General features: G+C 45.8%; 1 protein-coding gene across 1 annotated transcript in view; it reads right to left on the bottom strand.

Annotated features, from left to right (window-relative positions):
• KIAA1549L (KIAA1549 like) overlaps positions 1–23,743 on the bottom strand; it is a 265,919-nt gene that overhangs the window by 35,076 nt on the left and 207,100 nt on the right. Inside the window, exons 14-16 of the mRNA XM_042906019.1 lie at positions 22,051–22,229; positions 15,818–16,035; positions 9,096–9,225 (exon numbers count right to left, since the gene is read on the bottom strand). Of these exons, the coding sequence (XP_042761953.1) occupies positions 9,096–9,225; positions 15,818–16,035; positions 22,051–22,229 (527 nt within the window). The remainder of the gene's footprint in view (positions 1–9,095; positions 9,226–15,817; positions 16,036–22,050; positions 22,230–23,743) is intronic.

Raw genomic sequence — 23,743 nt, 5'->3', positions numbered from 1 at the left:
TCTGTAAGGCAGGTGCCATTCGTATCCCCGTTTTATTGATGAGAACACTTAAGAATGGCTTCTCTCATGGGAGCTATTTCACTGTGCACTTTTGAGGGGAGCCATCACCTGTTTTTCCTCATCTTCCTAGCGGAGCGGGTGCTGCAGGCAGCGAGGAGACAGTAGATCAGTTTTGAAAGTCCACACCATCCCATGACAAAACAGGCGCTCCCACCGCCCACACAGATCTCTCTTTCTCCTTTCGGGTCTGTCTTGAAAAAGCCAGACAGGATCCAAAAAAATCCCCTTTTCTCCTTCTCTGCCCCTAAAACATAACTTCTTGCTGTAGCTAAGACTTCCTGAGCCCATGAGGAACAGTGGCCATTGGCTTTTCACCGCTCTCATCTTTCTCTTTATGGAGGGCCTACCGAAGAAGAGAAGATTGAGACTAGAGGGACCGGTGATGTGGAGGGTGACACTGGTGTTGCTCCTTAAGAGGCCCAATTACCAATGTTCCTCAAGTAGCAGATACTGCAATGGCCTCAGCACCCATCCACTCCTCTCCCCATGTCTCAGCCAAGTGGTCTGGGGGAGGGGAGGACTAGCCTACCCCAGGTCTTATGTAAGGTCTGACTGAGTTAAATCAATCAGCGTTAAGTCTCCCATGGATACGGGGGTGGGCACTTGACCTTCAGAGGCTCAGTTATAGTAAAACCCACTTTGTTTCATGGCTGGAAAAAAGAAATTCTCTCTTTCAATGGTCAACAGAGTATGTAGCTATAGGGCCAAGGCTGCTGTAGCCACTTTCTAGTAGAGCCAACCTATGGATGAATCCAACACGTAAGGAGGACAGCGCAGCATAATGTGAAGAAATACAACTGGAGCCCCAATCAGACCAAGCCTGGATTTATTGTACTCAGTACATTCCCTTCATGATTTAAGACCATTTGATTCAAGTCGGGTTTTCTGTCATTTTAGCCAAAGCATCCTAACTGATAACCACTATTTACACTGAACTTCAAACAGTAACATACATTCATCTACACTTTTGATAAGCCAGTCGAATCAAATGTTTATATGACTCAGAGTTATAAATCTGCCCCATATTTTCAAGTCTCAGCTCGGGAGTCACCACCTCGGGTTGACACAATTGTTTGTTCATCTGCTCAACAAATAGAGGCACTGCATTTACTATGTGCTCGTTCCTATTCTGAGAGCTGAGGTTTCCAGGATGAATAAAACATGATTCCTGTCCTTGAGGAGTCAAATGGAGGAAACAACACAAGTGAATCGACAGACGGAAACAAGGAATAAGGGCTTTGATGAAGGTGAGTCCCAGGTGCTTCTGGAACACAGAGGACAGACACCTAAGTCAGACCCATAGGTATGGGGTCAAGGAAAAGATTTTGGGGGAGAAAATGTTCTAAGTTCTGCAAGCATTGCCCGAATCACTGGTTCTCAATCCTTAGTGGGTCTGCCCCGAGGGTACAATTTTTTGGAAACATTTTTGGTTGTCACAACTGGGAGGTGCTATGGTAACTAGTGGGTAGAGACCAGCGATGCCGTTAAACATCCCACAATGCACAGGACAGCCCTCCAGACAAAGAGTTACCCAGTCCCCAAATTCAGTAGGGCTGAGACTGTGAAACTTTGGCTGCATGAAGTAGGTGGGAAGAGATGTTTTGAGCAGAGAGATAATCACAGGCAAAGACACAGAGAAGTGAGTCCACATGACAAATGTGGGAAGGGTGTAGAGGGCCCGGAGCTAAGGATGGATTAGGGAGTGGAGAGCATCAGATAGAAGGGCATGCTCAGAGCAGATGAGTCCTGAGCCAGAAGCTGAGGGTCTAAACTTACCCCTAGAGCTGTGGGAAACTACTAAAGAACTTGAAATAAGGGTGTGTGTTTGGGGCACCCAGGTGGCTCAGTCAGTTAAGCGTCCGACTTTGGCTCAGGCCATGATCTCGAGGTTTGTGGGTTCAAGCCCCACGTCGGGCTCTGTGCTGACAGCTCGGAGCCTGGAGTCTGTTTCAGATTCTGTGTCTCCCTCTCTCTCTGCCCCTCCCACGCTTATCTTCTGTCTCTGTCTCTCTCTCAAAAAATAAACACTAAGAAAAACTTAAAAACAATTAAGAGCATGTGTTTTAGAAGGACTCTTCCGCCAGCTATTTGGTGGCTTCTGCAGTGGTTGGGTACTGCTGTCTGGGTCTGGATCTGCAGAAGCCGTGGCACAGAGAGAAACGGACCTCTTTCCATCCAAAGTCACGGCCACAGCCCTATTGCACGTGCTTCCACCTGTCTGCTCTGCTAGTGTGTAAAAGCACCTGGGGCAAAGGCTCGAGTTAATCCATCTTTCTCTTCTCCAGAGACCCCCACACGGGGAGTATGGTGGAATCACCTGTGGGGCTTACATGCTAATGCCAGCAGAGAAAGTAGAAATCAGAGAACATTAAAAAAAAAAATCAGGGGCGCCTGGGTGACTCAGTCGGTTGAGCATCCGACTTCAGCTCAGGTCACGATCTCCCGGCCCGTGAGTTCGAGCCCCGCGTCGGGCTCTGGGCTGATGGCTCAGAGCCTGGAGCCTGCTTCCGATTCTGTGTCTCCCTCTCTCTCTGCCCCTCCCCCGTTCATGCTCTGTCTCTCTCTGTCTCAAAAATAAATAAATGTTAAAAAAAAAATTAAAAAAAAACATCAAAGAAAGTAAAACCTTTGAAAGGCCCTTTAATTGTCCACGTGGTACAGCACACATGGCCTGTGTATACAATAGTATAGAGTTATGTGTGAAAAGAAATATATAATCTCTAATGTACAAACAGAATATATGCAAAAGTTAATTCGGGGGCAATATTTAAATTTTCCCCTTTGTCTTTCAGGGTCTACATTGTTGAATTCACAACATGCTGCATTCACAACATGGAGTCTGCATTGGGCTCCATGCTGAGTGTGGAGCCTGCTTAAGATTTTCTCTCTCTCTCTCTCTCTCTCTCAATCTCTCCCTCTGCCCCTCTTCCCTGCCCATGCTCTCTCGTGCTCTCTCTCTCTCAAATTAAAAAAAAAGAAAAAGAAAATCAGTCCCCCTGATGTTCAATGCACGTACGATGCCATGGTTGCCACAGCACTTGGTAAACGTTTGCTAGAAGAACTGAACAGGATTCTCATTAGTCTGCTGGTCTCCAGCTCCTGGAAGGATTTGGGAGCACAGGTGAGCTGAGGAGCACACAGCGCTGGGAGGACCTGGGGTGGAGTGGTTGGTGTCCTATGCTGCTAGGACAGTAGGACTTTTCCTCCAGCTGCTGGGCCAGCGCTCAGCTGTCAACTGGGAACTGCCTTTGCTCTCCCTGGGCATCGGCAGGAATCAGCAAGGCCAATTCTCTCATTAGGAATTATCTTTGGCTAAAGAGAGCTGCCTCACCCACGGACACCCAATGGCTGGTCAGTGCCAGAGTACAAGAGCCCAGATGCTTCATCCGCACTTGGAACAACTCTGCGGGGCCGTGTGAGGTTAGCTGAGGCCTTGTAGCATCTGTACCACAGCCCGACTTTTAACTCTGCCTAATCCTGCTTCATTCCTTTTCCTTACGGGTGTCCATACCTAGAGCACACTGGGGACCCTGGCCTGCCATAAGAGACTATGCGGTCTCAGAGTCCAGGAGCAGCGGGATGGGCAGGTGGGCATCAGGAGCAGCAGCAGTAGTGCTCGGAGCTCAGGGAATCAGAGACAATGAGCAAGCAGATGGCACCTGCGTGCTTACAACAGAGAGGAAGTTGCCTGTCTCCTGCCCAGCGGGAAACTGCCTGCATGGTAGGGAAGTCCTGGGCCTGGAGGGGGGCCTGGCTCCAAGTGAGGTCACAGGGCCATCCTGAAACCTGGCCCGGTCCTTTCCAAAGCTGCCAACGAGAATCTACTTCCTGCTCCCCACTTGCAAAGTGGCCTCCATTTTTGCGGGGTTAGCAAGTATCTGGACAGCCACCAGCCCGGTGAGATCTGGACTACAGCAAAACGCCCCCTTCACCACCAAACACCTCCACTACTTTGCCTTGGGCTCAATCAGGGAGACTGATTTTCTTTTTCTATTTTTTTAATTTGAGAGAGAGAGTGAGCACGAGACAGCGTGGGCAGGGAAGAGGGGCAGAGGGAGAGATTGAGAGAGAGAGAGAGAGAAAATCTTAAGCACGTTCCACACTCAGCATGGAGCCCAATGCAGGCCTCGATCCCACAACCCTGGGATGGTGACCTGAGCCAAAATCAAGAGTCAGATGCGCAACCAATTGAGCTGCCTAAGCACCCTCTGGGGGACTGGTTTCTTATTATCCTTAGGATCAAAAGCCCCCCGATAAAATATAATATGGCATAAATTAACTTGAGACAATGTATCAAGCCAGGCTTATTAACAGCTTAAGCTAGCTGGCAGAGGTAGGAGAAAGAGATTAAAGGCTGATTTGGGAGGACACAGATAAGACAGTCCCAGCTTGGATGCGGAGAGGGTGATGGCGGTGAGGGTGGGGTCGACACGAGAGCACCCAGTTCAGAGCATAACAAACAAAATGCTCAAATCCACCCATTTGCCTCCCGATGAAACCAAGAGTTGGCCACCCCTTAACTGGGAACACGAAACAGCACTAGTCTCCTTGGTTTCTGACCATGATCCCAAAGCCATAAGATGCTGGCGATGTGCTGGGGAGTGAGGAGGAGAGGCTTCCATTAATAATATAGGATTGACAAATTTCCCTAGAAGGCCTCAGACTTGCTACGAGCTGTTACAGGCAGTCGGGGCTTTCCAGATCATATTTCATTCCTCTGCAGATGGAACCCATCAAAACAACTGCTCTGATCCTTTGGCCTCCTCTCTTTCTAGTAACCACCGTTCACCTGACACAAAGGGAGCTGGTTGCCCTGTGAGCTGAGAGACGCCAGCAAATAAAAGCCCTATTACACCCGACACAGCACACCCACGCCTTCAGCCAGAGGCTGGGGACTAAGCTCTGAGTGATGCTTTCATCTTCCCCTTGGCCAAACGTGCCTCCACTAGTCTCCCCACCGCTCCCCAAATATTGCTCTGGCTGGTAATTCTCATCGCATCTCTCACTTGTGGGGATGGCGGCCAGCATTCCACAACCTCCTTGCCGCGGGTGCTCCTCCAGTGCCAAGGCTGACAGGCCCATGCTCGCTTGGGGCCCTCTCCGCGGCGGTGGCTATGCAGGACACGGGGTTCTGTCAGTGAGGTGCACTGATGTGCAGGCTGGGCCCAGGAAATGAGCCAGAGCCCGTCTTTCTGCTCCCTGGTTGTCCCAGGGCAGACCACCTCCCCACCGTCCTGCTGGGGGCAGAGGCAGCCGGCCCTGGTCAGGGCCAGCCCTGGGGTTCTGTTCTCAGTCTCTCCCAGAACACACTGCCAGCCCTCCAAAGGTTTTGTGAGCGCCTAACTCCGCACAGTCATTTTTGGCCTATTCCAATGGCTTGATGTTTTCTGTTTTCTGCAGCAGAATCTTGCCTGATATTGTACCTCTTATTATAGATTTACATCTACTTCTCAATTGCAAAGCCATCTGGCTGTCACTAACATTTCCACACATTTCCTTGAAGAACACCCCTGGAATGACTGGTGGCTGTGCCCCGACAGCAGAACCTTCAACACCACCTCTTCTGAGAGGCATCAGTGGACCAGTCATCCTCAACATTTTCAAACCCTTCAGCCACATTTTAGGGTTTACCATGAAGGCTCCCTGAGGACCACCAGGGTGTGGAGCTTGGGCAAGGTGCTGGAGAGAAACCTGAGGAGAAGGAGCCTGTAAAGGTCTCTGCTTCTGAGAGGTGGGCATTCATTTTCAAAGTTATAGTTCAAACGTTCTGTTCCAGAGTCTCCCTCATTGCCAAGGCACATGTATACCTGACCCCATTTCTGTCACATTTTTTAAAACTCCAAACACAAATCAAGGTTGAGGATGTGTATTTTTATGCCAGGGGGAACAATATGATTATTCCTTGTCCTTTGGAAGCAAAGGTTGATTCCTCAACCACATAAAGGGATTGCTAATTTGGCTGACATAGGGAAAATCACTTGGGTCTTTATTCTACCTGATCATTCACATTTGGGGCATTTTCTTTTCCCTCCTCATCACCTTGTTATTTTCTCCATGACTTGCATTCAGAAAATAACATTTAGAAAAATACTTTGAAACAGATGCGTTTTTGCTTTTAAATATTAAGGTGACATTTTTTTTCTACCTGCTTTATGCACTGGGAGGAATTCATTTCAATGCCAAAGTTAGTTTAAAGATATGGTCTGGCCTTTTAGCAGTGATCAGTTTGGGACATCTTTCTAAAATTATGCATTTTGTCTAATGGGGTTTAGAAAATTACTACCCAAGTGAGCCACAGTGACTGCCAGGAGTGTGTTGCATCCCTTAGCTGTTAGGGGGGACAAAGAGGTTAAGAATTGTTGCTGCAAAACATAGAGATTCCCAAAGCCCTTGGAGCTGATTGTCTCTTGTGCAGGCCCCAACACATCCTGCTCTATGGAAACATTTTGAAACAATCCAGGCTGCCATCAGTCCCAGGGCTCAGATTTGCCTGTGTTGCGAGTGTGTGTGTTTGCTTATTTATTTATTTACTAATTTATTTTTACACCCAGGCTTTCTTGTTGGGATTCTAACGTAGTCAGCTTTGGAGAAATTAAATCAATCTCCCACTGCTTCTGTTTCTATCATGTCAAGGAGCCAGTCCCCCTGGTGTTCCCTAATCTGGCAGAAATGACTGGAAATCTTGGCCTGGCTTCAAGATCCCCAGACCCAGTAGGAAGAAGGACATGCTTCCAACCGAATGACCTGTTCACTGCTGGGCTAATGGGTTCTTTTGTCAGGAGTGCCCTGGCATTTTTGGAAAATCAAGTTGAGAAAAGCTATGACTGTCTTCTTTTCCTACTTTATCTGCCGGTCTATTGTTTGCTGGTATGAGTTATCCATGCAAGGATTCTTATGAAACCTGACATCCAGCCTCTTGGTGAGATCAGAAACACAGGATATGTATTATGTCATGTGAAGGCAGATAGATAGTGTGGTGGGTTTATATGGAAGTCCTACTGCACAGTGGTTAAGAGGATGGGCTCTGGGAGTTGGGGAGACAAATGATGCAACTGTTCTGTGCCGGGGTTTCCTCATCTGTACAATGGGTGCAGGGAGGGTTCCTACCTCACTGGCGTCTGTGCAAATTCAATTAGATAATTCACATAAAAAGACTAGAATAGAGGCTGGTCTATTGTGTGCAGTCAATAAATGAGAGGTGCTTTTCATGTGATCAGACCAAAAGGCACAGGAGGAGAAACAGGAAGCAAACTGCATTCTTACAGACAACAGTCTAAATTCTTAAAATTGGTCCCTTGGTGATCGTTTTGTCTTAAGGAAACTTATCTTTGCTTATGCTTTTGAGATGATATGCAATTCTCAAGACATGTATATTTAAGAAAAATCGATGAGAATGAAGAGGGCTTCCCTGAAAGCAATCTATAATTGGAATATTTATACAAGTGTGAGGGGTGAGCAACGTCTTTTTAAATATCATCTCCCTCCTTCTGTTGTTCTAAGTCATGTACTAACGTGGCGGTCTAAAAGTATGAAGTCAGCACGGCAAGTCATGGCATATAGCAGTTAAACAACAACAACAACTGCACGGTCGTCTTTTCAAGACTAATAGGCAAATCTCTGCCCTATTTCCCCAAACTGTAAAAATGTCTGTGCCTAGACTCTCACAAGATGCCTATTTATTTCCAATCTTGAAATATGTTTAAGAATCCTATCATACCTCAGGAATGCCTGAGCAAAAGGAGTCCCTGAAACTATAAGCATGTAGGAAAGATATTCACTGTTTGTAGGGAGAGATTAGCTGGAAAACTCAAATACCTGATTTTTAACCACTGACTGATTATCAAATTGTTGGCCGAGTTTGGAATAAAAAATATTTTTATGAGGAGAAAAATCAATGTTGAAAAATTTCACCTGGAGGAAAAGAAAAGATTTGCCCAAAGCATCTGGAATTTTATAAAATTAACTATCAATTTGTTTTATACAAAAAAGAAAAACAGAAATAAAAGATTATTAACCACTAACACAAATGTCAAGTTTGAATGTAAGGTAACCAGAAATTCAAATTAGGCAGAATATTTGTTTTTAATGGAATCACTAAAATCCCACTTAAAGATTTTGTGGCAAACAATGGCCAATCCTGAGGGGGGAAAAATCTTTTGGTATTCAAATCAGCATGGTATATTTAAGAAATCGAGTGTCATTTGCAAATCACAATCTCACAGACGATTACAAAACTGTATCCAGACATTTTTGAATCGTAACTCTTGATACAAAAAAACCCCTTATTTGTAATTAGAGAAATATTTTAGGAGAATGGGAAAGAAACCTTTTTCATAAAACCTAAGAGTAGATTTCAGGCCATCTGAAATCCTGGGGTAGGGCGAAGCATTCCTGAATGCCTCCACCAGAGTCGCATTCATGTATGCTCAGGGGTACAACTACGTTAACAGGATGTGAGCGACTGGATGTGAGGCACCACACTGTAACTCTCATCTGGGAAGTTCGATGGGGTTGGAACAATTTTTTCGGTTTGGAGACATCACCGAACATAAGCATGGGCTTCATCATATGAAATCACCAAATCACTCCGTTGGACATCTCATGGTTTCCATGGCATATTGAGGAGTTATGAAATCAGGAACCAATCCAACTTCTCAACACTGCTATGGATTAAAAGAAGCCTGTGTTCAAATGAATTCTAACTCACAGCCGTGGTTCCTACTGAGTTTTAAGGACAGAGGGGAAAAAATTAAGAACATTTAGAAACACTATTGACTTAAGATCAATACTGTACTATTCATAAAATGGTTGGATTCAGAAATCAGAATCCTTTTAGCCATAATTTGTTACTCTGACACATTCCAAGTAGTCTTACTTGCAAAAGAGGTAGTAACGAATAATGAAAGAGAAAACATTTTAGTGCACTTTTAAATTCCACAAATATATAGTGAAGTGAAACATTTTGGGGTGTTCTATCTCCGCTGCTCTTATGGGAAAGCAAAGCCTATAATCACCTTGGCCCAGCAGACACTTACATCGTATCCGCTGTTACGGATTCCACGCCGGGGTCGCTCCCGAGTCACCAGAAGGTCCATCTCCGTTTCCCCAGGACTCGGGCTATTCAGAGACTGCCGGCTTCGGTAGACAGAGTTCTTCATCTGTTGCCTGAAGAAAATCCAACAACTGTTATGATGCAGCAAATGCCCTGACAGATGGAATTCTCCACTGATCCAAACTACAGGCAACCAATGAAGTGTTTGGATTTGCCTTGCAGATCTCAGAATTCATGCTATTTGCTCTCTGACCATCAGAGGCCATAGGAATAGTGGAATAAAAGATTGTTTCTGTTTTTGTTTCTGTTTTCACAGATGCTATAAGCATTTGGCTGAATTGTAAATACTCTTCTAATGGAAACTCGGTAACTATAATCAATTGCAACACTACAACCTCATCTAAAATGCTGCTGATGGCAAGGCCGGGGACTCTCCCTTGACCTGACCCTCCAGGACAGCAAATGCTGGAGAACAAACTTGCTTTTGTTGACTGTTGACTCAGCTAGCCTGCTGTTCTTTTTAATCTTTCTGATTTCACAGGCAGGATTTCACGATGTGTTAGTAAATCCTGTGGCTAATGGGCCACTTAATACTGTAAATACTGATAGATTTTCTTTTCTACCTTCCCCCCAGTGGATTCCTTTCTGGCCTGAGGAGCCGTAAACCAAGAGGCAGTTTGGAGCTTATCCATCCATCCATCCATCCATCCATCCATCCATCCAATATTTACCAAATGCCTACCATGTGCCAGGCACTGTGGAAGATTATAAGGATCCACAGTGAGCAAGACAGACATGGCCCTGCTCTCCTGGAGCTTACATTCTAATGAGGGAGACAGACAATTCACAATATTTCAGAAGGTGGTAAGTGCTATTAAGAAAAATAATATGCAGGTGCCTGGGTGGCTCAATCATTTAAGTGTCCAACTTTTGGTTTCAGCTCAAGTCATGATCTTGTGGTTTGTGAGTTCGAGCCCTGCATTGGGCTCTGCACTAATTACATAGCCTGCTTGGGATTCTCTCTCTCCCTCTCTCTCTCTGCCCCTCCCCCCATTCGTGCTCTCTCTCTTTCTTTCTCTCAAAATAAATAAACTTAAGAAAATAAAAAAAGAAAAAGAAGATGTGACAGAGGATGGCTAAAACGGGGGCAACTTTAGATAGGATAGAGAGGGGGACAGTTCACCTGAGACCTAAATAGAGCCAGGCACATGTCAATCCTACACAGAACATTCCAGGCCCAGGGCATAGCATGTTGAGAGGCTCCCCTCAGCTCCCTCAGGAAATGCATACATTTGTCACCATTGTCTGCTTACACTTGCCATTTGAGGCATCTTTTTGAAGAGGAAGGAACAGGAACACTGTGAGGGTTGTGGCTGCGCTTTTCTTCCTGAAGAGGCAACTCTTACAAGTGGGGAGTGAGGCCCGATGGGGGTAGGCGGTTTCACATGACACTGCTGAGTGACAAAGGTGGCTACTGCCTGTCATCCAACAATCGGTTTCTCCCCGTGAATAATAACTGGCACTTCAGAGCATCTATTTTCAGGGACTTCCCCAAACATCACCTATTTTATGTCTCCGTTCCAAGATTCTATCCATTCATGAGTTAAAGGTGAAGAGGTCACATTCTTTATTCCCAGTGACTACGCGGGGAGCCAGAAACCTGGCGGGTATACATATATGTACCTCTTCATGATCACACACCCAGTTAGTGGTGGCATGAGAGTCGCATGCTATTATTAGTCTAGAATAGCCCTTAGAATTCCCAAGGTGAAACACTACCCTTGCAATTGGCCTAGGGGATAAAATAGACATTATTAGGCCTGCTCCCTCACTATGAGGAGCTTACATGTGTTGAGAGAGTCTCTGTGATCTCTGCTTGCCTGATACCCATGTTAACCTTCTTTTGGTGACAGCACTATGATGTTCTCTGGAGGCTATCCTTCCTGTTGTGGTTAGCCTGTGATTCAGGCTGGACAATCAAGCATCACATCCCCATGGCCACAATGATCGGTTAGAGGGTGGTCATGTGAGTTGGTCTAATGAGACTGAGTCTCAGGGCTTTCACCAGAGCAACCAGGAAAGAGGCATTCTCTCGGCATTGAAGTTTCTAAGAGGACAGGATATAAGCCAAAAATTGCTGGCAGCCAGTTTGCCACTATGAGGCAAGAGCCTCTAGTGTGATGACAGGGCAAGCCCAAAAGGGGGATGTTGTATGACCCCTTGGATCCGGTCATGCCTGAAGTCTTGACCTTTCACATTCACTGATGAATTCTCTTTGTATTTAACCAGTTGGTGCTGGGTTGCCATCATTTGCAACCAAAAGAATCCTGACTAATATAGGAGCTTAAACCTAATATTATAAACTGCCCTGTCATTATCTGCAATTAGAAGCTTCCTTTAGGAATGGAACATGACCTTGTGATACAGAGTGATTCACACTTTAAGGCAGATCCCAAAGAATTCTCATCCTTGACCTGATTACAAATCACTTTTTAAAAAAGCAGACTTCACAACTGTACTGAGATTGCCAATTAGCCCATTTAGAAAAGATTTACTAATAAGGGTGTGGGCAGGGGCGGGGGGGTGGGCAGTACATACTAGGATTAGCAATTGACATTTAAGTAGGCTGTTTTGGAAGTATTAGAAATACAATAGCGAGACTGTGAGCCCTTTCAAGAACCATGAATGTGGGTGAGTACTTAGACACTGGGGTGCACTCCAGTCTCCTTTTCCATCAAAGACAGTGTTCCATTATGATACCCAGCCTAAAGGCTGCTATTTAACATGGATCTCAATTGAGGAGACCACTAATGTGTGCCTGGTGTGTAAGCAACTACTTAGAAATAAATTAGGCTCTTGGTAGAGGAATTACCTCTCTAATGGAGTTCCATTAGGTACATTCATTTCTTGTTTGTATTTTGCTATATTCTTTAAAAGTTAATGCATTTTGAAACTTGCAAAGTTTTTTACCTCTGAAAATACTGCTGCACAGTGATAAATTTTATTTGCATTTTTAGGGGTTTTTTGATCCCACAATAAAGTTTAAGAAAGTAGTTCCCAAACTGTGTTCTGTGGAAACCTAGGGTTCCATAAGGATGGAACGTAAACCAGCGAGGAGGAGGAGGAGGCCGAGGCCCTGCTTCCATCAGAGCAGCTCTGTCTTTGTAAGTTATTGCCTTAGGTTGGGTATTCCTGGAAGCAGGCTCTGTGAGGATTTGAGTGCAAATGGTTTACTTGGGAAGAGATTCCAGGAAGCACAATTTGGGAAGTGGGGAAATGAGACAGAGAATTCTCGGGAAGGAGGTTGATAAAGGGTATGATATACAGCAGATTAGTATTTTGGGCAGCCGGGGCTCAATCTAGAGAATTCTCAGGAAGGAGGTTAATAAAGGGTATGATATACAGCAGATTAGTATTTTGGGCAGCTAGGGCTCAATCTTCCTGGAGAAGCATGGGGCATAGTTGCATTAAAATGTAGGCTTTATTTTATTTAGATATGGCAAGACCAACAGATCAGGAGGTGACGGCCGTTGAAAAGATAGTTTGTTATACTTACAATTCCAAGGGGATGGGGCATGCCATGGGGCACCACATGGGGAAGCACCAGGATCAGTCACAAGGCAGTAGGAGGTAAAGGCAAGAGACTTTATTGTGGTTTCTTTGGGAAGGCAAGGCAGGGTAAATGGGCCGCAGATTGGATTTCTGGAATAATTTCAGCAGCCCCCTGGGACATAGGGGCTGTTCCTGGTTGTGAGGTACCCTGTCCTCAGGTGGTCAGGGCAGGGGGATTGGAGCCCAGAGTGTGACAGCCCTTGGTGAGGAGGAGGTTGGGGCATGGACACTGGTTTGTTTGGTTCACATATAAAAGGGGCACCTGCAGGCCAGCCCTTGACAGTCTCTAGGAATTGGCTAGACAGCCCTGGGAGGGGCAGTTTCTCTAAGAGTTGGCAAGATCCCAGAAGTCAAACGGTCAAACACAAAAGCTAGAAAATGTGGTTGTTACAACAGTGTGGCTTACACCTCAGAGTTCTCCTGCTGGGGTGTTTACCCATCGGCTCCCATCTGTCATTGACTGAAACTGCTCCAGAGCGCATCAGCTACGTGGCACTTCTGGCGGGGGCTGCTGAGAAAAAGCCCTCAAATCAGAGTCATAGATGCTCACAGGAAGGAGGATGCTGCTGGATGTAGGATGTACCAGAGCAGTGGGGGCCATGGGAATCTGTAGCGGGGGGGACTCTGCCAGCATCTGCCTCAGTTACATTTCATTCTTTGTGCCTCCGGGTAAGAGTTTATGACATAAAAATGGGGGTGTTCTTCTGACTTTAAAGAAAAAGCTGTGAGGACTCTTTTAAAAGAGGTGGGGATGAGTCAACGTTTGGAATCTAAACGCTGTCTCTGATTTGATGTAATTTAGGTCTCAGGGTAAAATCCTGGTTACCCCTGGACCGGACAATGATTCCCTCACGTGTGCCTTGCAGTGGTGACGTCACTGAGGGCAGAACCTCTCCGGAGCTGAACTGAGAGCACCAATGAACAGGTAACTCCAACCTGTGACAACAGACACCACACACGAGGAGCAGCCTCTCGAGTCAACGACAGAGTGTGACAAGAATACCACCTCAGGGGGGTGCCTGCGTGGCTCCGCTGGTTAAGTGTCCGACTCTTGATTTCAGCTCAGGTCGTGATCTCACGGTTCCCAAGATCAAGCCCCTGTGTGGGGCTCTGCCCTGACAGCGCGGAGCCTGTTTGGGATTCTCTCTCTCTCCCTCTCTCTCTCAAAATAAATAAACTTAAAAAAAAAAAAAGAAGAAGAAGAAAAGAGTAACACCTCAGAGCTTACCAGGTCACTGCCACTCTCTTTGTCTCTGTTAATCCTTCCCTTCCCATTCCCATTCCTTATTCGTCTCCTCTCCATTCCTAACCCACCTCACCCAATTTGGGATCTTCCACATTTCCCCTTCATAATGTTAAAAAAATTTTTTAAACATTATTTTGAGAGTCGTTCAATCCCTTCTTCAACAGACATTTATGGAGAATGGAATACACACTGACAGCATCAGCAGGCCATCGAAGGGCCTTGAGAATCTGGCCTGAGCTTTTGCTGAGCAGTGGGGATGCAGGTCTATGGCAATGAAGTTGTGTCCACTCTCCTTATAAAAAGCTTCAACTGAAATACTTTATGTATTTCCCAAATAACTTCCAAGCTAAGTTCCTTGTATTTGCACATGACTCTTGATTCTTTTCCCAAGTGGCAGCAGAAAACCCGGGAAAAGCAACTCTCTGCCCTGGTCTGTAGAAGACCCCTGACTAAAAAGTCCTCAAGTGCAGCTTACAAGCTGAAGAAGCCACCAGCCTTCCTATAAAATCCATATCCTTCTTCCCTCCTTTCTACGGTTATCAACACGGTGACACATACATGTTGTATCACAATACACGTGAGCCCCGTCAAAGTGTGATTTTTACATCAACAGCTGATCAGACGCACCAAGTCTAATTAGAAACATGGTAAATGAATTCTTTCTTTCCTCTACTATAAATAAATGATACCAATTCTGCTAATAAAATTGGGCCCCTCCTCCCACCTTGATCTTGTGATCCCATCTGAGCCTGTCACATAGTCATGTGTGCTTTTAACAAATACCCACTCAGGGCGGGAGCTGTCGTGTCTCACCCGGTTCGTGGAGGGTGGATCTGCCAAGGCTGTGTATGGCGTGGATCGGAGAGCTGGCATGCCCAAAGCCAAGGGGCTGTTGCCAAGGAGAATGTATATTTGAAAGGGATGGTCTCAAACCATGAAAATGCTTCCGAGGAGGTGCTTTAGGATGGGGAGGAAAGAAGAAAGATGTTTAGCTTTGCTAAACCAGTAGGTGAGGTCGCTCACTCTCTGCTTAGTGAGCAAAAAAGCTTGGGATGATGTCAATCCAAACCGCTGGGCCTCACCCTCCCTCTGAGGCCAGGTCCCCCTTTTAGGCTGTTATGTCACCTCATGTTGCAAACACCCTCTGCACTTATGAGTAACAAACTTCTGGAGGTAGCTATCTTTTTGTCCCATCAGACCTTAAGTTCTACAAAAGCAATGACTGGGCTGTCTTGTCTACCATAAAATGCTAAATGAGTGGAATGAACGAACGAATGAATGAGAAAAAGCCTACATGGCCACGAGAGTATTCAGCAGCTTGCAGGGTGCCCAGTACAGAGTAGGTAATGATAAATGTCAAATAAATGAACAAATCTATGAATCAAAGAGAGGAACTCAGCACAGAGCTCTGAGTAGGTATGTGGTAAGTATTTACTGATGCTGAATGAAAAGGTGGGGCACAAAATTTGCTTTTCTTACACAAGAGCCAATAATTAATTGAAAAATACAATGTCCTTTGATCTGGAAGTTGCATAACCAGGAGTGTGATAATTATATCTTTACCCATCTCTGAAACAGCTACTGGTTTGGAAATATTATTAAGCTAAAGGACAATTACGGTTGTTTGCCCAAGTATTTTTTTTTTTTTAATGGCTTCAATTTTATTCTTTTCTAAACTCATTATGGAGTACTGGCTTGCACAGACTAGCATGGTCCAGATCAGCAGCCAGCAATGATCACAGTCCTAAGGACAGATCAAGAGACCAGAGCTGTATTACCCAAGGCACCCTCTGCCCTCATCCCACTAACGGTCCTGAGACCATCAGAGAAGCCCTTAGACACTGCACCTGTTTTTAGACTCAGAGAATGGAGCACACAGTTCTGGGTCTGGATCCAAAACGTGCTCGATTTCCTTTGGGGTTTTCTCATACATCTTTTTTCTTTCTGTCTGAGCCTTGTTTGTCTCCACCGGTGGAAAGTCGTAATATCCCTTCCTCTTGGCTTTGAGGCGTAGCTTGTTCCGATAGTGCTCGATGTCTGACTTCTGCTTCAGGGCTTTGTTTACCTGGGGAGAGAGAGTACGTCTCAGGCCCACAGCTGACCAGGCATGGCCAACAGGTGGGAGGTTTTCACCAGGTCACAACTCCTGCAAAAGCTGTCCTAGGCTTCACCTCAGGTCCTTGAGCCAGCTAGACCCACCTGTGTCCCATTCCAAGACCAGCCCCCAACAGTGGGCCACAAACAGTGTGGAGCCCAACAGTCACCTAAGTCACTTGGACCTTCCTTCGGGGGCTTCTTCTCCCTAGTCTACCCAAACCTCCTCAGGTCTTTGTGGTGTAAGGCTGATCCCACCTAAACTCCTTTGGTTCTCCTGTGCGGGAGCTTCTGAGTTGGTTCTCTACTTCTAGCTCCAGCCCTGAGGAACCCAATGACCTCCCCTAGTCATTTAGCTGGTGCCCAGATGGATACAATAGCCAGTTCCTGGAAGAGGCTGAGTTAGGATGAACTTAGGGTGAAGGGAGAGCAGACATGCTGTTCCCAAGGTCCTTCCACTCTACCAACCTGCATGTGAGGGCTTATTTTTGTCAATCTGTATCTTTCTTGAGAGATAGGTAGTTCTGAAGCCTTGTATGGCCACTAATGCCAGCCAATTTCTGCTCTATGGGGCAAAGTCAGTCTGGTCACATCAAGAGGAACATGGCCAACACACCTTCTGACTTGTCAAAGATACCAACAGATGGCTATGTTAAATAAATAACAAATGATGAGGAAGTTACACCCACGAATGAAGCTGAATGATGAAGTCAGCCTGACACCTACTGGATTACATGGAGGACCATCAGTGCTGTTTGTAACCGGACTTGACTATATTAATATAACCATGTATAGTGGTGTTATTATGTTTGCTTTAAAATAATCTTTAAAAGAGTTTTCTGTAATGCATAAAGAGATAATTCATCTAGTGGTAAGATACGTATCAACCTACAGGATGAGGCCGAAGGTTCATCAACACACAGCTCCATTTAGATGTTTTGTTTTTACAGCATACTTTTCCTAACTTTTGCAAAGATCTCCCCAACCTGAGCCCTAATGATATTTTTAGGCTGGTAGCATTTCACAGGTCTTAATTGTTCCCTTATTCTGCCTGCCACCAAGAAAACTAAAAGGGACAAGAAGCTAGTATGACATCCTCTGAGGCAGGAATCCCATTTCTGGAATCTCTCCTTAAGCAACATTCCAAGAGAGCTTCAAAGTCAGGGATGAAAGTTAACATCACCAGTAATCAGTCATGTCAGTATCAAATATTTCCCGATATGATGCTGACAAAAGGGACTATCACCCCCGTGGTTATGCCAAAAATGCATAACTTCAATCCAATCATTAGAAAACACTGGACAAACCCAGACCGAGAGATATTGTACCTGATAACTGCCCAGCACTCTTCAAAAGAGTAATGGTCATGAGACAAAGAATGGTCACAAGGAATGACTGAGGAACCGTTCAGACTGGAGGAGACTAAGGACACAACTAAATGCTATGTGGGATCTTGGACTGGATCCTGGGAACAGGAAAGAGACATTAGCTGGAAAACCAGTGAAATTCAAATTAGGTCTTAGATTAGTCAATCACAGAGTACAAATGTTAATTTTCTGGGTTTGATAATTATTCTGTGGTTATGTAAGATGTTCACACTCGGGGTAGGTAAAGAGCCGGTGGGGCTCTCTGTACTATCACTGCAACTCTTAGGTAAATCTAAAATTATGTCAGAATAAAGAGATTTTCAAAGTCAAGCATGAAATTGCTCACATATAATAACCGGAACTAAAACTAAAACCAAAAAAAAAAAAAATACCTGGAAGCTTTGAACAATGGGAGATCACTTTTCCAATCAATGGTATACCTACTTAACTAAGTCATTAACAGCAACCATCCCAAAGACCATAGCAACACCGCAAATGTTTAAGATACAAGATATAAAGTTGTCTGTATGAGATTCTAAAATATACACGAGTTTGATCAAAAGTTTGAGGAGGAGGTAGAGAAAATGAAAACAGGATATGGTAGGGTAGTGAGATTACAGTGATTTTTCCTTTTTCTTCTGAACATTCTATGTGGTTGTTATGTTTTCTTTAAAATAATGTTTAAAAGAATTACCTATAATTCATAAAAGGAAAATTTATGGCTTTGGGGTTGTGGTTTCTTCACTGAAACATGCCAACCATAAGAGAAAAAGGAAGAAAATTATAAGACCATCTGCCTTAAATGCCACAAGGCAGCAAATTACAGGGATCAGTTCAGGCCTCTTTTCCAGTCCAAATGCCAGCAAGGTCCATTCCTTTAGCTACCACAATGTAACAAGTATCCATTTCTGGATAGGCAAAATGCTCATCTGTTCTCCTACTGGGATGGGGTGATGAGCCTGGCAGCAAAAGGAAGTGAAATGTTGAATTTAGCTGAGACCCAGAATGTGTCCCCATGACATTCACATCACCAAGCTGGGGTTTAAAGATCCAGGCATGGCGGCCACTCTCTGGGTCCTTACTGGGCAGAACATGCTGATCAAGAGCAGTTAGCAGTGCATTAGTGACAACCTCAGAGGCCTTTATCACTGGGCTTGTGTGTCTGGTGGCAGAAGTGTGCCTAACAGAAGATTTTGAGGGCATGATCGGCTTTGAGAAGACACACAGGTCCCCAAGGTATAGAAGCGGGCAATATAAAATGATAAATGATCAACAAATCCTTGCTCATTGGCTTACTAATTAATAATACCAATGATAATGTACTTATTGTGTGCTAAGCACTGTTCTAAGGATTTTACTTATATTAATTCATTTGATTTCCCCAATAGCCCCATTTTACAAATGGAAATACCGAGGCACAAAGAAACGAACTAACCTGCCTAAGGTCACAAGAAGAGTAAGTATAAGAGATGAATTCAAATCCTTGAAGCATAGCTTGAGAGTCTGTGCTCTTTTAAGCACAATGCTAGTTTTCACTAATGGGCCGCAGTGAGTTAAAGAGAGGGAAGGAGCACTGGACAGGGATTCAGGGAGCCTGAACATCATATCATGGCTATCATAATAACTACCGTGTGACTCTGAGCAAGCCGCTTACCCCTCTGGCCTCAGTTTCTTTGTCTAAAAAATGAGGAAGTTAGCACAGAAGTGCTCTGTAAGCCTATAACCAATGAAGTTCCTTCTAAAGATGGAGGAACCTTGGGCCTCAGGCCCCCAGCCCTGCCTCACCACACTGCCACACTGCCTTGCACCCTCCACAGGGCCAGGCCCACACCGCTTGCCTCCCCTGTATGGGGACCTACAGCGACCCAGGCCTGGGGCTTCCCAGGTTGGAGTTGTCTTCCCAGCCCCCATGGGGAGGAAACAGAGATACCTGTGGCATAACAAGCCCCCCTACACCTACTTGGCCATGGTTGCCTGGGTGGTCCAGGCTGCACCCTCCCACAGGTTGAAGCTGGCCCAGATCATCCATCAGGTCCGGGCCACATTCCCCTTCTTCAGGGACGACCGTAGGGCTAGAAGGATTCCATCTGCCACAACCTCTCCTCAAACTGATGCTCCCGCAAGGTGCCTAAAGATCCTGGGAAGCTCCAGGTCAAGGGAAACTTCTGGGCAGTCGTCATGAGCCTGATCCTAGCTGAGGGGCTGGGGCTGCACAACATGGCCCTGTGTTGGGGCTGGCAGAGCAGGGGCTTGTGGGGAGCCTTTGCCAAGGACCTGGGCCCCTACATGCTGCACAGCTGGTGATACCGGCTCCCCACTTCCCAGCCACTGCCCAGTGAGGGCGTTAGCATAAAGTCTTTGCTAGGGGACACCAGGGAGGGGGCACCATGGAGCACCCCAGGTCCAGCTGGCTCTGGGCACAGTGGGAAGGAGGTGGTGCCCACTCCAGTGCTGCCCTCTGAGAGGCCTCTGTGGCCCCTTCATCCCCTCCCTGGGCTCAGTAGAGCAGAGGGAGAGACTTCCCAGAGGGGAACCAGGAGGCCTGCACCCTCTCCCCTGAGCACAGAGTCTGTTCCCTCCACTTACTGCAGAGTACCCCAGACCCTGGGGGGCTGTCCAGTGGGAGTCACAGGCCTTCACTCTGGGGGCAGCTGCCCACCTCCTACTTGCCCATCTACACTCCCAATGTGATAATGCTCTTGGTTCCAGTACTACCCATATCCTGTCCCCATGCCCACCTTCAATTGGCGCAGCCTACTAGGGGTTGGCCCCTGAAACCCATGGCCCCTCAGGGTTGTTCTGGGATCTAGATGCCCTTTTCCAGGGGATGCCACTCAACAAGAGCATCTATGATATGTGGGTTAGCCATGTCTGGGATCCACCTGCCTCCAATCCAGGGGGTTGCTCTCCTGATACAGCCTGTGAGGCTCCCGGGACAGGGATGCTTTTCTCCCCTACCCCTTCCTGCCACCATCGGTTTGTTGGGAAACCAAGGCCAAGAGGACCAAGAGGTGCTGTGGCCACAGAGGCCTGGAAACACTAGGCACCAGTGGTGCTGAGAATCCACGATGTTTATTGGACTATCCCACAAAGGGTTGTGACCCAGCTGGGCACCACCCTGGCCTCAATGGTCAGTCATGCCTCTCCTACCCCCAGAGGCAAGACTGGAAGGAATGGGGCTTTGCTTGGAGTAGCGCCTTCCTGATCCTACTTTCTCTGGTCCTCTCTATCCATCCATTCCTTTCTTCCATCCATCATCCCTATGTGTCACTTCCGTTCCCTGGCTCTGGGCTAGGGGAAGGAGAACCAAATGGTGGCTCCAGCATAAAGTCTTGTCCTCCCTCATCTGCTTGGGGATGAGGAAGCACCTTTTTGGGGAAAAGATAACAGTAAAGGAGTAAACAAACAAACAAAAAACCCCAAAATTGATGAACCTCAACCTATCACACCTTTATGCCAGCTCAGTCTTCCTGTCCAGAAAGCAAGAGGCACTTCCTGAATCATGTGGCCCGGATCGGGGAATGAGGATGAGCCCCTGATATGGTTTCAACACCCAGGTATACAGGGGCCTGGCATGTTCCTTAAGGTGCGATGGGGAAAAGACTTTAAAACCTTGGAAATCTCCCACCTGTTGTAGGTAACAACAGCAGAGTATAAACAAATGGAATGAACAATCAACACAACAGCTGGACAAGAGAGAAAAAACGAAGTATGTGTGTATGCACCTGTAAGGTTAATGGTCACACGCAGGTTCCACATTGCATGTTCTTAAAAATTCATAAACATTTTCAGCGCACTGACCATTCTGGGGCAGGAGATACTCTTTCCCTGACTTTCCCTTTTGCTCTTCTCTAACCTGCCCACACCTACTATCCATCCATCCATCTGGTTTTTTTTTGGTCAAATCATCATTCTCTGGAGTATGTTACAAAGTTTTTCCAGACTCTTAGGAAAATTGATTAACATCATGATATGCATTGATATCCTCCTGGGAGCAGGCAGGGGCTTGTTTCCAGCTTGCTAAAAGGAGTAAAAGTCATTTCAAAGCCTATGTGGTAGACCACATTCCTGCCTGTATAACATTATCTCCACTGGTTCTTTATCAACTCAAGCCCCTTTTATGTTACTACAACTGGCACCCCGTAATGAACAGTTTAGGAGTGTTACCAAAGAAGGCAGACGGTTGTGTGTGTGTGCTTACAGTGGGGAAGAATTTCTGATGATTCTCTTCATAACTACTGTTTTTAAAAACCCACAATTTTTAAATAAACTCCACCCTCAAAGTGGGGCTTGAACTCACAACCCCAAGATCAAGTGTCACATGCTCTATTGACTGAGTCACCCAGGTGCCCCCATAACTACAGTTTTTAAAAAGTCCCCTCGGGCTTCTTAAGAAAGGCAAAAACTCCTCAAAAACATCACCCAACAATTTTTTTGGGTGACTCGTGTCCTGATTCATCCCGTCGAGGCCGGTGCACACGGAGGTAAACATGACCGACAGAGTCCCGTACACCTGGACGCAACCTGCACCCAGCATTTCCAGGTGGTGTCTCTTAGTCTGAATTCCCAGAGGCCTGGCTGCACTGGCTGTCCCCCGCTCTGGGTCGCCAAGTGCTCACCTCACCGTTGAGGACTGCTGACTCCTGGCTCCGGTCCGATGTGGGATGCACCACGGGGAGGGCTGTGGGTTTTATCGCGATGAGCTGCACAGATCCAGAAGATGTGTCAAAGGGATCAGCAGCCGCCTTGCCAGAGTTGTCAAAAAGCACCGCTCCTTCCTCTTCGTCACTCGCAGGCACTGAAGCACAACATAAACACCCTGATTTTTATGGTGTAGGGGAGCTGCATGATCCTGGGGGAATCTGTGTAAGGCTCAACGCCTAAGGACATTACTTTATTCAAAGTGACCTCAGCAACAATAGCACCTGGTTCTTTGCCAAGGGCTCACTATTGTTCAAGGGTTTCTCTTAAGATCTATACTAGTCACTCTTCCACTGCATGATCAATGGGTAGGAAAGAACTGTAAAGGTTTGAATATAAACAGTAACAATCATTCTTTCAAAATTGTGACAAAATGTTTTTGGGGAAAAAAAGTAAATTTTTTTTCTCTATGTTTGAGTTGGAGATGAAAAAAGTACAATTTGGCCAAACCTGGCAACTATTCTTAAATATGACAGTCAAAAGAGTAACAGCATTCAGTTCAGTCTGTGCCACCAAAGCCATCCCGTTTTGCAAGATGTAAGGGTAGTAAGTCTTCCCTGGTCAACCAGCCATGGGAACTGCTGCTAACATTTGGTTTATTTTTTTCTTTCTCAAGGCTGCTTCTCCAATGATTTGGGTTAGGGTTTTTTCATTTGTCGAAACAAAAGAAAGCTAAGAAATAACTGCCAGAGAAACTAATTTAAAACTGTAGACAACTTCCCTAATTAAATAGAGTGAATTCTGCCTACACTCTGTTAAAGTAATTCTCCCTGCTGACAGATAATTCTGCCCTGATTGCTGAAAGACACCAGTCTGCCTCGTGCTTCCACAACTAAGCTGGCATAAGAAGTTCCAGGGCCAGTAGTACCTTGCTGATTGACTTGTGCTTAAAGCACACTCCCATTAGGTAACTCTAAGAATGACAGTTTATGGAGCACGGCTGGGCAAGAGATAAATTAAGCCTGTTCAAACAACTAAACCAGTAGGCAATTTAGGAGCAAAATCGGTGTTCTATAAAATATGAACGTAATAGAAGTGTATTCATCTTTCCAAGAGATCAGGACGTCATTTAAATTACCCAGAAACACATAGTTTGTATCATATTGTCACTCTATCATAATCATAGATTTGTCAAATTAAGCTGAGTAAATTGTTATTTTACGATGGGGCCAAAACACCTCATGGTCTAACAATAGGCTATAATTGGAGTATTTCCTGCTTCTGTGGACTTATTTGCAAATAGGCCACCAAACAGCCAATGACAGAAGAAAATCTCTACTCATACATCTTCTAAAGTAGAGTTTTGCTGGTCAATTCTTGCCTGGCCACCATTATGTCAGACCTGGACAACTACTATGAAAGCCACCTATGGCAGCCAGCCTCCAAGATGGCACCCAAGATGGCACTAGCCTCCTGATATTCACAGTCACGATGAATAGGACCGATCCATGTAACCAATAGGAAATAGCAGAAATGACAGTGTGTTACTTCCAAGGCTAGGTCATAAAAAAACAAAACAAAACAAAAAAACCCTTGTGGCTTCCACCTTGCTCTCTCGTGGATCACTTACTCTGGGGAAAGTCAACTACCATGTTATGAGGACACTCAAAC

The sequence above is a fragment of the Panthera leo genome, chromosome D1 (genome assembly GCF_018350215.1).
Source record: "Panthera leo isolate Ple1 chromosome D1, P.leo_Ple1_pat1.1, whole genome shotgun sequence".
NCBI classification, from domain to species: Eukaryota; Metazoa; Chordata; class Mammalia; order Carnivora; family Felidae; genus Panthera; species Panthera leo.
Note: the sequence above shows the minus strand (reverse complement) of the source record. Positions and strands in the feature narration are given on the sequence as shown.